The 12,877-nt window shown below is 56.9% G+C and overlaps 1 protein-coding gene across 2 annotated transcripts; it reads right to left on the minus strand.

The window, feature by feature from the left end:
• Positions 1-1,312: 1,312 nt before the first annotated feature.
• Positions 1,313-10,117, minus strand: ZFP92 (ZFP92 zinc finger protein). 2 transcript variants are annotated; one of them, XM_060138000.1, is made up of 5 exons: positions 9,807-10,117; positions 4,529-4,683; positions 4,211-4,337; positions 3,042-3,146; positions 1,313-2,702 (listed from the first exon to the last, which is right to left on the minus strand). In XM_060138000.1, the coding sequence occupies exons 2-5, from the start codon at positions 4,559-4,561 to the stop codon at positions 1,435-1,437; spliced, it is 1,533 nt and encodes a 510-aa protein (XP_059993983.1). In that variant the 5' UTR covers positions 4,562-4,683; positions 9,807-10,117; the 3' UTR covers positions 1,313-1,434. The 2 variants fall into 2 exon arrangements, with proteins under 2 accessions (XP_059993983.1, XP_059993985.1); XM_060138002.1 differs by having other exon boundaries at positions 4,529-4,629; positions 9,807-9,838.
• Positions 10,118-12,877: the final 2,760 nt, after the last annotated feature.

The following is a 12,877-nucleotide window of genomic DNA, read 5'->3' on the forward strand; positions in this document are numbered from 1 at the left end:
CCCATCACATCCACCTGCCCTCGGGCAGCCTGTGGCGGTGGTGAAGGGGGCTGGAAGGAGGTGGTGAGCCAACTGGGATGCCGGGCTGAGAATGGCAAGTGGCAGAGCTCCTGGTCCCAGCTCTGGGGACAGTGTGAGCAGGACAGGGTGGAACCTGCCAGCAGCTGCCCCCCCCCACAGCAGCACGAGGTCTCCCTGGAGAGTCTCCCATGGCCTGCCGTAAAGTGCCATTGAAGGGTCCACCGTGTCCCTACGGGGCTAAGGCCGGGGGCGGGGGAGTGAGAGGAGGGGCCAGCACACTGACTGGTGTCAGGCCTGGGGCGGCCCCCTCTCTCCTGCCTGAGGCCTTCTCAGAGAGCTGGACAGATTCTTATTTAAGGAGTGATTACCTGACACTTCCATATGGCAAAAATCTCTATTTTTGACTTACATTACCCCTGAAGGCAAAAACATTCAAAGCAACTGAACCTCTAATATTTTAAGCAATGTCACATGAAAGAGAGCGGAGGAGAGCGAGCCATTACTGGGCACGCTAATATTTTAAGCAATGTCACATGAAAGAGAGCGGAGGAGAGCGAGCCATTACTGGGCACGCTCTGTGCAAATTCCTCAGCCGGCCGCTTTCCTCCCCATCTGGCACCAGCCACAAGGGGCAGAGAGGCCAGTGCGGCCTTTGCAGGCAGAGTCTGAAGGCAGCAGGTGGGGTGAGCTCCGGGGCTCAGGGTGCGGGGAGGAGACCAAAGGCAGCAGGGCAGCTGGTGGCAGCTGGGAGGGACCAGAGCCAAAGGGCTCCTCTCTTGGGGCGGAGGAGCCGAGGGTCTCCAGGCCTCAGCCTCTCCGCAGGGCCCAGGCCAGCCATCTGGCAGAATCCCCTGAGCTCCCAGAAGATGGGGTCTGGGGCCGCTCCTCCCAGAAGCGAGCTGTCCTGTGCCTTCCTGCCGAGGAGATGCCACTCTCCGGGGGCTGCCGACGCGGGCACGTGCAGTTGCCTGAGTCCTTTTGCAGACCATTTCTTGATGAATTTTAGGTGATGTCACAGTCCAGCCACAGCCTCGCTGTGGAGCCCACAAATTGTGAATGCCCTCAGGTCCCTCCCACTATTAAGCTATTAAAGGATTAAAGTGCTTTTCGTGTCTTCTACCTGGAAACGCTAACAAGTCTTTGGGTGAAGTGAAGGCCCCCACTCCTCCCTAATTGAAGGCACCCGCTCCCTCCCACCCACAGCACTCAGGCCCCAGGCACATGGGGCAAGAGCAGCTTCAGCGGCTCCAGGGTGGAATGCAAACGTGCGTGCTCCTTGGCGGCACACACACGCCCGTCTGCCTGCGGCGCACTAGGTGCTTCCATTGCAGCAGCATCAACGAGCAAAGGGAGGGGGTTGAGGTGGGGAACGTGGGCCTCATTTTAAAGCCAGCCCTCCCACGGTGCACCCCGTCAGAAGGAGCTGGGGGCGGTGGCGTGGGCGGAGTCTGGACGGAGCTTCTCGTCTTCGGGGCGGGGCTCCGCAGTGGCTCTCCAGAGGGCCAGGCAGGCCGGTGCCTTTTCTGAGCTGCTTCCCTCCGAGAGCTTCCTTCTGCAGTGAGTTTTTGGCTTCCGGCCGAGCTGCGGTTTCCCTTTGGAAGCCTGGCCGCAGTGGCCGCAGGCGCTGGGCCGCAGGCTGCCGTGGGTGCGCCGGTGCTCCAGGAGGACGGAGCCGCTGCGGAACGCCCTCCTGCAGTCTTGACACTTGTAGGGTCTCTCCTCACTGTGCACCACCTGGTGCTTGAAGAGGTTGGATCGCCGGCTGAAGGTCTTCCCGCACTCGCTGCACTCATAGGGCTTCTCGCCGCTGTGCACCCGCCGGTGCTGGCTGAGGCCCGAGCGCCCCCGGAAGGCCTTCCCACACTCCTTGCACTCGAATGGCTTCTCCCCACTGTGGATGCGCTGGTGGTGAATGAGCTGGGAGATGCCCTTGAAGGCTTTCAGGCACTGGCTGCACGTGTAGGGCTTCTCGCCGCTGTGTGTGCGCTGGTGCTCGATGAGGTTGGAGCTCCTGCTGAAGGCCTTGCTGCACACGCTGCACGTGTAGGGCCGCTCGCCACTGTGGATGCGCTGGTGCTCAAGGAGCGCGAAGCTGCGCCGGAAGAGTTTCCCGCACTCGCCACACTCGTAGGGCTTCTCACCACTGTGGATGATCTGGTGCTTGATGAGGTTGGAGCTGCGTGTGAAAGTCTTCCCACACTCGCCGCACACATAGGGCTTCTCACCACTGTGGATGCGCTGGTGCTCCAGGAGCGCGAAGCTGCGCCGGAAGAGTTTGCCGCACTCGCCGCACTCGTAGGGTTTCTCACCACTGTGGATGATCCGGTGCTTGATGAGGTTGGAGCTCCGGCTGAAGGATTTCCCACACTGCTGACACAGGAACTGTTTCTCTGCACCTTTGGAACCCTGCTGCCTTAGAACCAAACCCTGTCTACCTCTGCAGCTACTTCTCTGTATCTCTCTTTCCTCACCTGGGGAGCTGCCTTGGCCTTTCTCCCTGGGAGGGTCACCCCTGCTGAAAGCTGTCTGTGGACAATAAGCATGTTTCCGTCTGTGCTCAAGTGTTTCCTCTGACTGCCCGGCTACCTGGCCCTTGTTGCCACCCTGAAGGTCAGCCCCTGCGAGTTCTTCTGAACAAGTTTTCTGCTTTGAAATTATCGGTTTGCTCTTCATCCTGTCACCTGTAAAGACAGAGAGCACCAACCAGTGTCACTCCCTCCCTGGGTCTCTATTTAGGTTTGTTCTTCACCCTCACCCTCACTCCAAGGCTGAGAAGAGCTGAACCAGGAATTGAAGACAAGGGAGAAGAAGCAAGATAACCGTCAGCAGACAGGAGGGCAAGAGGGGAGGAGATGGCAACGAGCTAGAAATATCAGAGCTGGTATGAGACAGGGGACTCCATGACAGATTTAAATCTGCCATGAAAGAGAATGTCCCACCCGAAGTGGCCATGCCACCCTCCATCAGCTGCTGTTCTTTGCCAATGGCTTCGGCAAGCTGACAAAGTGGCCCTCACTCACCTGCCTGCATCCCTGTGGTGGTCCCCATCCTGTGGACGTCTGCTACCCAGGGCCCCTCTCCTCGCTCTAGCCGGGAGACCAGGTGAGGCTTGGAGGATGAAAACCCTGTCCATGGAAAGGAAGCAGGTTAGTCACTCCTGGACTCAGTCCAGCATTAATATCTTCAGGAACAGAGAATGAAGAACTCTCTAGAAAGTGCCACTGGGAAGGTCCAGAGAAACGGCAGAGTCCCTCTAAGGACGAAAGGCGCTCTGAGTGTACAGGGGCCAGGCATGCATGGTGAATCTTAAGTAGGTGGTGATTCAGCCCAAGAGGATAATGATGTTATTATTTGGCCTGCAGGACGGGATGGCCTGTGGGAAATGGGGGATCAGTGTGGAGACCCTGAAGGACAAACAGAGGGTTGGAGCAAGGCCCCAGGGAGTATCAAGAAGCAGACAGAGCTGAAGGGCTGCCTGTGTCCCGAAAGCCAAAGCCCCCTGTTTCACCATCAAACACAGTAGATGTCTCTGTTCCTTATGCCAGACTCCACTGAGGAATCCACAACTTCCCTGGGGAACCCCAGATCTGCCTGATAAGGGCCAAAAACAACCAAGGGGAAGAAGCTAGTCTCCTTCTGTGGGGTTAGATGACTGAGGTGGAATCTGTAGAGTTTAAAAGAAGAAACAGAACAAAAGGATCCCCTGCAACCCCGAAGGCAGGGGCGCAGTGGGGGAGCCTGCCCCAGCTCTTTCCCGTTTCTCCAAGTCCTGGGCCTCTATGTCCTGGGCTCTCTGTGGCTTGATGCAAGGAACAGATGCTTGAAAACCCTAGAACATGAAACGAACGTAAAAGGCAACCTTGGTAAAAATGGAATAAGTACACCTTGATGTATATGAATATTCAAGGCTAATTTGCATCTATCTTTTGGGTAGAAGAGATTTAGCTAACTCGTGATTTTATATCAAAATAAGTTTGACGGGGGCCCACGCATTTACCTAAAACACCTTCAAGCCCAGACCATTTAGCTAAACGCTGTGCTACTGAGGTAAAAGTTGGGCATCAATAGGTTACTGACCTGATGGGGAAATGCATGTATTCTTGGACTCACAGTAACCAACTAGCAAAGACGCTCAGAAATACACAGCTCAGACACAGGGCGGGAGCCTGGCTGTGTGTGAGGCCCTTACCCAGTGACACCAAGTGGCGGTAGTTCTCCAGCATCACCCGCTTGTAGAGCATCCTTTGTCTGAGATCCAGAAGCTTCCATTCTGTCTTGGTGAAGTACACAGACACGTCCTCAAAAGACACTGGCACCTAAAACAACCCATTGCTGTGGCTTCAGGGGAATTCACCTCCGTGGGCCCCAGGATGAGCTGGTAGCAACTAAACATGGGGTGGGGGGGTCCCTGGAGAGCTCGGCAATAGCTGTGAGGATGGGACAGGAGGAAGCGGCAGAGAGAGGCTGCTGGGGGAGATGCTGCCCACAGTCACGGAGCCCCACTCACCTTGCGTCTGGCCATCAGGAGCATGGCTGCCATCGCAGGGGCGCAGAGACACTAATGCGGAGCGAGCCAGGTGTGAGCTGAGCCCATGCGCCGAGTGTGACCTTGTCCAGATAGGGTCCCAATCAGAGCTGCTGGGGGACAGGACTTCAGCATATCTTTTGCGGGGAGAGACACAATTCAATCCATAACACTTTCTCAAACTGAGCTTCTGTCCCCTCTCTTCACCAGACAAGGATTCTGTCTCCTTGTGCTGGGCCTGCCTAGCCAGGCTTTCAAGGGAGTGTGTTTCTTCTTTCCTTTTTCTCATTTCCTTCCTCTCTCAGCCCTCCTCCCACGTGACCAGCACCCCAATCCTGACTTTCTAGCCATCCCTGGAAGCCCCACTGCTGCCCCCTTGCCCCCTGAGGTCGGGGTTCTTAAAGAAAAACTCCAGGGGGAGGGTGATGGTGGTGGGATGAATTGGGAGTTTAGGATTGAGATATATACACTACTGTGTATAAAATAGAGAACTAATAAGAACCTGTTGTATACAAAAATTAAATTAAATTAAACTAAAAAAACAACAACAAGAAAAACTCCAAACACACATACCTCCTTCACCTGCAAACAGACTTGCTCTCAAGGAAAGAGAAAGACCAAGCTAGTGGGATGCAAGAGGGAGGGTCCCCCATCGCTGGGGGAGGGATAGCGTTCAGGCTGAGAGCTGCAGGCTGGGGGTGAATAAAGAGAGTAGCTGGCCAATGGCATGGCCCATACCCGGCCCTGAGAGGGGCCCTAGCTGCACGGTCATGGTGCTGAAAATTGGAGCGGGGTGAGGGGGTGGGAGGGGGAGAAGGTGAGGCTGCCCGGGGCTCACGCTAAGGCAGGAGGAGCGTGTCACCAACCAAGTGGACAGAACCAGATTTCTCCACACCAGCCCTCAATGCCGGAAGACAATGGGGCAAAAGAAAGTTTGCTCCAAGGATATGTCCACCCAACTGGCGGCCACAACATGGGAGTCACGGGCGGAGGAGTGGAGGAGACAGGCAGTGGCGGGGGGAGGGCGGAGTGGGCATCACGGCCTGTTTTTGCCCCAGGAGAGAGGGCAAGGGGATGGGGTCCTCAGAACAAGTTAAATCTCCCCAAATTCCCTTATCACCTGTGATGAGCTGTCAGTTAACACTGGCCCAGAATAAATAAATGAATGCATGTCTGATGGAGAAGTTTATACTAATCAGAGAGATTTTGGATGCCAAAACCATTAGATGAAGCCTGAGGGGGAAGGGTCGGCCACATGATGTCTTCCCGGTTTACTGCTGGTCACAAGAGAGGAAGCGAACCTAATGGTGGGACGGAAGTGGGACGTCCCCTTGGTGGGGATGCCCAGGAGGGCTCTTGCCAAAGCCTGACTTGATTCTAATGCAGCCTTGGGACCCAGCATCCAGTTTATAGAGGACCTTGGGGACAGAGAGACCAGTTAAAGGCACCACAAGGGAGGCACCCGATGCAGAAGGTGGGCTGTTCCCTGGTCTCCTCTGCAAATCAGTGTCACGGGGGAAAGAGGAGGCTGGGTAGGGAGATTGTTCTGGATGAAAAGAGAGTTAAGGGGCCAATAGCCAAGTGCAATGGGAGTCTTTGATGAGATGCTGGCGTGAACAAAAGAGGAGTCAAAGGCATTGTGGAGAGTGGAGGGTGAGGGCGGGGCCACTGCTGCCCATGTGTTGGATGGGTAGTGGCACCAGGTCATGGAAGAAAATGTCCTTTTCAAGAGACACATTCGCACCATTTGGGGAGAAAAGGGCGTGTGAAGTGACTTTAAAGTGCTTCAGCAAATACAAAAGACAGAAGGAAAGAGAGGGAGGGAGGGAGGAAGAGAGAGAGAGCGAGAGAGAGCGCGCGAGGTGGGGGGACCCAAGCAAATAAGGCAAGCTGGAGCTGGAGGCCACTGCTAACCCTGGGAGGTGGGTACGCGGGCTTGGTTGGACTATTCTCTCTACTCGTCTGTTTGCTTGACAGTGTTCAGAATTACAAGGGAAAACAGTCTAGTGGTCCTTCAGTAAGTAAACCACTCCTGGGTATATGCCCAAAAGAATCGAAAACAGTGTTCTCACAAAAACGTCCATCCATGTGAATGAACTGCGGCACACTTCACAATCGCCCGAAGGTGGAAACAACCCAAACGCCCATGAACAGAAGAGCAGATAACAAACCATGGTCTGGACGCACGATGGAATACTATTCGGCCCCAAAGAGGGATGAAACACTGATCCACGCTACCGTGTGGACGAACCTAGTGTCACGATGCTAAGTGAGAAAAGCCAGACACAGGCACACAAGGCCACACATGCGTGGTTCTATTTATATGATGTAATGCAATATTTCACAAGGGCTTTCTTGACCTACTTTTGAAGTTAGGACTAGAAACTCTTTCTCCTTGGCCTTCGCAAGCAGTTTGCTAAGCTTGGGAAGTTTCCCCCACCACCCACCTCCCGTATCAAAGCCCCTCTCTCTGGGGCCACTAAACCCACGCCCCAAACCCTCCTATCGGGGTCTCACACTCAGTGGCCAGGTACCAGACAACCAAGGACAGGTCCTACGCACCAGAGCCTGCGAAACTGTTCAAACCGGCCACTGCCCAGGGACCACTAGCTACCCCTACCCAGGTGCGCCATCCCTCGTGGCAGCCGTCCCTCCTTCTGCCTGTCATCTCTCCAGAGTGCCACTGTCCTGTGGCTCGCTGTAAAAAAAAAACCTTTAAATCTTATAAAACACATGACATGTCCAGAGAGTCCTAGGTAAATCCAGAGAGTCAGAGAGCAGATCTGGGTGCCAGGGCCTGGGACTGGGTGGGGTGGGGGGGTGACTGCTTCATGAGGACAGGGTTTCTTTTTGGGGTGATAAACATATTTGGGAGGTCGAAGGTGGTGGGGGCTGCACAAAGTTGCAAATATACTTAACGTCGCTGTCAAGTGTTCATCCTTTTGTCCACAGGCCAGACATGTTTCATTGGGACACACCACCAGTCACAGGGGGACCTGCACCAGCTAAAGGTGTGGGGAGGGAAGAATACTGGTAACAGCAAGGGTTTTTAGACTAGCATCAAATTGTTTTGAAACACATCACAAGCTTGTTTTTTCTCTATCACGACTGTACTGCCAGGTCACCATCCATTTTGAAAAATACAGAAAAGCTGAAAAGAAGAGGTGTTATTCTGTAATCCCCCATCCCAAGACACGCTGCAGTGCAAGCCCCCAAGAGAGAAGAAACTTGAGCTGTGACTGCCGAGAGAAACGCCACGGGCAGGGTTCGCCTGTAGACGGAGACCATCGGTGGCGCCAGCCAGGAGGTGCTCACACACAGCAGTGTCTATCCTTGAGACCTAATGCCCCAAAGGCAGCATAATTTCAAATCCTGGAAAGAGACGCGACAAGCCCTGTCCTCACAGACCCTAATGCCCGATCTCCCCCGGGGTGGTAACAGGGAGACGCTCCCAAGCAGGAATGGAAGGAAGGATATGGAAGGAGCTTGTGGAACTGGAGAGTGGCTTCTCCTGAGAGCCTCTGACGTCGGTGGGCCTCCAGAGCGGAGGAGAAGCTGAAGGATGATTCTAGGCCCTGACGCTCAGATTCTCTGAAGTAGGACACCGGGCATGCAGGCGAGGGTCCCTCAGAGAGCAGCACCTGGGGCAAGAAGCTGGGAAGGCCCCGGGAGCCAGGGTAACTGGGCGCTCCCCCCACGCCGGTCCGCCCCACGGAGGGGAGCAGACTCCCAGGCCGCTCGCTGAGCCCAGCCCAAGTAAAGCCGAGTATACGCGGAGGAGGCGGCGGGAACGGGGAGAGCCTGAAACGACGTGGCCCCCAAAGGGAGAAGCCGGTGGGCTTCAGCGTTGATGTCTTTGGAAGACCACGAGATGGGGCTATTTCCCCAGAAAAAGAAAACAGAAAACAAACAAACAAACAAACAACAACAGGAAAGGCATCTAGTAAGCCCACTGAGGCCGGATCAGGAATTGGGGCCTTCTCGTCTGCGAGGAGGGACAAGCAGGGCCACTAGGGTTGGGCTTCCTCCTTCCTGCTGCAACTTCCTCTGGTGTTTGGTACCTCAAGACCCCAACTGCCTCCTCTCAGCCCCACGCAGCATTCTCTGAGACCTGTGTCACCTGCCACCCACCTGGTGGAAAGGCCGGAGGCCCCAGGCCGTGGGCGGCCCAGCCTCAGCCCGGAGCAGAGATCCAGCCTGGGAGCTGCCCCAGGTCAGCCCAGGGCCATCCCTGCTGCCCGGCCAAGCAAAGCGCTCTGAGGAGCAACTCTGAAACCCGTGTCTCCAGGCCCTGCCCTTCCGGGGGCAGAGGCTGACCCGGACGGAAAGAGGCCACCTGCTACCAGCCCTTCCTGGGGTGTCCATCTCCTGACCTCGCCCTCCTCTGCTCTCCCTGCTCCGGCCACGCACCAGGCCACTCCTGCCTTTGCACTGGCTGTTCCCTCTGCCCAGAATGCTCTCTCACCTCCTTCAAGTTTTTTGGAAATGTTGCCTTCTAACCACACTACTTAAACTCGCAGCCCGACCGCTCACCTCCCTTCCCTTGCTCCATTTTTCCCCCTGGTTAACGTACTCTGTAATTCTTAATTTGAAACGTTGACTCTCTTTCTTTCTTTTTTTTTTTTTTTTTTGAGGTACGCGAGACTCTCACTGTTGTGGCCTCTCCCGTTGCGGAGCACAGGCTCCGGATGCGTAGGCTCAGGGGCCATGGCTCACGGGCCCAGCCACTCCGCGGCATGTGGGATCTTCCCGGACCGGGACACGAACCCGTGTCCCCTGCATTGGCAGGCGGACCCTCAACCACTGCGCCACCAGGGAAGCCCCGAAACGTTGACTCTTTATTGCCTGTGTCCTGCCACTAGAATTGGACCCCCGAGCAGGGCTTTGCAGTTTTGCTCCCTGAGGAAGTATCTGCAGTGCCCACAGCCTGGCCCGCAGGCGTGCTTCGCAGCTGTCTGTTGGACGGGAGGGCTGCCACAGCTGGCCCTGCATGGCAGCCCCGCACACTTTCCCGCTCGGCCAGCTCAGCTCTTGCCCTTGCGGTCCTTCCGTCCGGCCCCTGGCTTCCTCTTCCTGTACCTTCCCCTGGCGTGCTCGTCCCCGCCAACACTCCATACCACCAAGGGGCACAAACCCCCAACCCTGAGAGCTGCAGGCGCACGTCCGGGCACCCTCAGGGCCCATGCCTGCGGACGGTTCGCCAGGTGCCCCTGGGCAGGAGTGCTGCGACCTCACGCAGAGGCGCGAAATCCAAACTTACCAGGCAGCCTGGCGTTGGGATGCTCTCCTGCCAGCCCCAGAATCAGCGGCGAACCGCAGTCAGAGGAGAGAAACTGGGAAACACGGCCTGCCCTTCCCCGGCGGGCGAAGGGGGCGGCCCCGAGGGCCAGCCAGCAGCTCTCCGCGCTCACGCTCGTCACCTCCTAGGGTGACCCTCGGCCACCTGCCGAGAGCGGCTCGCGGGCCTCTGGGCTGTCCTTCCCTCCTCCCCCTGCCCCAGCCTCCGGGCAGGCTCGAGGTCAAGGCTGCCACCTCCGAGAAGCCCTCCGGGTCAGCGCCCCCGGGAGGGGAGGCGGCGGGGCTCCTGGCTGCGTCTCGACCTCGCAGCTGGGCGCCGCTCGGGAGGCGCGTTCTGAGCGGCAGTCCGTCAGTCCAGCGCGGACGAGCGGGGCCGAGGCATGGGCGGGGCCGGGGCGGCGGCGGCGTGGGAACGGGGCGCCGGGGTGGGGTGGGGTGGGGGCACGGAGCATGCGCGGCGCGGCGGGAGGAAGGGACGGCCCGTGCCGCCCCGGCGCGCCCCGTGGGGGTTCTGGCCTGGCTCACTGCGTACCCCGGGGCACTTCCGCCTTCAGTCTGGGCTGCTTCGAGGGCTCGGGGTCGCAGTGGTCCGTCCACCGCAGTCCCCCAAGGGGACAGGGGAGGGGCAGTGTTGGCTGCGCACCTCGCACGTCTCCGACTCTGGGGCTTTACTTTACGTCCATCTATCCATCCGTCCATCCATCTGGGACCCACGGGATCCCTGCGGCGTAGTCAGCACCATGTGGCCCAGCCATGGCACCCCAATAAGGGACCAGCCCACTTGAGTCAGGAGGGCAAAGCTAAGAAAGTGAGGGCAGTGAGAGGGGAGTCGGGGAGGAGCGGTGTGCCGACAGATGGAGAAGGAGTAGTGAAGAGCTACTGGGTGCATTGGTCTTTCCCTTGGTCCCCCCATGTGACTGTCAAACCGGGCCACAGGGTAGGCATTGGGGTCTGCATTTTCCCACAGGAACATGCCTACCGTTGACAGTGATGAGTTCCTCCCAAAGTTAGGAATGGGAAAAACACTGTGGACGAAAAGCAGCAAGGAAAAACAGCAGGATGGCGTGTTCTTGTCCATCCCCGCCCTGGCTGTTGGGAATTGAGCACAAGGTGGGTACCTTTCCTTACACAACCAGAGCTCAGGCATCTTCTCTTCAAATGGGCCCTGACCAGGAGAGTGCAGGCCTGCAGTGAGAACCCCCCGCCATGCTGATGCTCCCAGGACAGCAGCTGCCTGCCCCTGGCTTATAGGGGAGAAGCTGGGATCCCCCCTCAGGGTGCTTCCGGCCTTAGGGAGCAGGGTTCTCAGGGGGCCAAATGCAGCACAGCTTCAGGGGCCCTCCCCTGGAGCAGAGGCAGGGAGGTCCCCTGTGGCCCTTGGTTGTGGGCTCTGATGCCCAATCTTGTCCTCTCGCCAGGAGTCTGGCTAGACAGGCCTGGTCCTGGGCTCTAGAGGTATAATGGGGTGAACGATAGTCCCTCAAAAGATATGTGCACGCCCTAACTCCCAGAACCTGTGAATGTGAGTTTTCCGGGAAAAAACTCTTTGTAGATGTGATGAAATTAAGAATCTCAACATGAGATCATTCTGGATGACCCAGGTGAGCCTTAAATCCAATGACAGGTGTTCTTATAAGAGATAGAAGAGGAGAGACACAGACACAGAGGAGAAGCCACTTGAAGACAAACGCAGAGACTGGAGGGATGTGGCCACAAGCCCTGGGTAAGGCAACTCCTGTGGCTTTGGGCAATTATTAGAGAGCCTTGGCATGCAACCTTCACGGAAGGAGGGAGTGAGGGCCTGAGGCTGGGAGGGGGGGCTCTGGGAGCTCTCCGTGCTACCCTATTTCTGTCCCTAGCCCAAACCTCTCCTCAGAGCCCTTGCCCCTTATATCCAGCTGGCTTCTTGTCATCTCCACTTTGATGTTTCCAACTCATATGTCCAAAATAGAACTCATGATTTTCTATGCTCTTCCTGAGTCCTCAGCCACAGTGACTGGAGCCCCCACACACCCACGTCACAGGCCAGAAATCAGAGACACGTCCCTCACTCACCTTCCACATCTGACCAGCCACAGTGTTTGCTTAGTTCTCCACATGTTTTAGGTTCGTTATATCTGCCCTATCGGCTCAACTCTATGACGCTGCCACTACTATTGCTCAGGCCACCACCATCTCTCCCAGGACAACCCCAACTGCCCCTTGATAGACTTTCTGCATCCACTCTGTGCCCTGCCCCCCCATAATTCTTCCACAAGGAAGCAAGAGAAAACACCTGAAAATACGTGCTCATGTTACACACACACACACACACACACACACACACACACACACACACGAGTGCACTTGCATCTCTGACTTCAAACTGTTCAGTGGGTTCCTAACTCTTAGGTAAAGACCAGCCCCTCCCTGAGGCTCACGAGGCCTACACGGCTTGTTCTCTAGCTTCAGTACGTGGTGTTCTCTCTCTGTGGCACTCTGTGTGTGTGGCTCTCGCTCTCGCTCTCCCTCCCTCCCTCTCTCCCTCTCTGCTCCTGCCACACTGGTCTTCTTTCAGTTTGATACTCACTGTGTTCCTTTCAGCCCCAGGACTGAAAATTTACACCCGCATTTCACTCAGCTGACACCAGTCAGTGTGCTGGCCCCTCCTCTCACTCCCCCGCCCCCGGCCTTAGCCCTGTAGGGACACGGTGGACCCTTCAATGGCACTTTACGGCAGGCCATGGGAGACTCTCCAGGGAGACCTCGTCCCAGCTGCCATCCTTCAGCTAATTCCCTTTGCGCTGCCATTGGCCACAGTGAGCTGTGACGGCTAAAGATTCCAAGTGGTACAAGGGCCTCCCAACGACACGCCTCGAAAGGAGCCCCGGCCCCCAAGCTCCTGCTGGGTGGCCGGGGGCTGGAAGGTCATGGCTAATACCTGCAGGGCAAGTCTGGGGGAAAGCGGGCGGTGGGGGGGCTTAAGGTGCGGGGCCATAGGAGAATGGGGTCGGGGGCCGGGTCTTTGCTTCCTGTCTCTTGGAACTGAAGTGT

The sequence above is a fragment of the Lagenorhynchus albirostris genome, chromosome X (assembly GCF_949774975.1).
Source record: "Lagenorhynchus albirostris chromosome X, mLagAlb1.1, whole genome shotgun sequence".
Classification (NCBI taxonomy): Eukaryota; Metazoa; Chordata; class Mammalia; order Artiodactyla; family Delphinidae; genus Lagenorhynchus; species Lagenorhynchus albirostris.

Bases quoted from the DNA above. Each gene is read 5' to 3' on its own strand.
- ZFP92 (XM_060138000.1), bottom strand. From the start codon at position 4,561: ATGGCAGCCATGCTCCTGATGGCCAGACGCAAG. The intron at 4,338-4,528 runs GTGAGTGGGGCT...GGGTTGTTTTAG, and splicing joins TCCTGATGGCCAGACGCAAG to GTGCCAGTGTCTTTTGAGGA. The intron at 3,147-4,210 runs GTAAGGGCCTCA...TTCCATGGACAG, and splicing joins CCGCCACTTGGTGTCACTGG to GGTTTTCATCCTCCAAGCCT.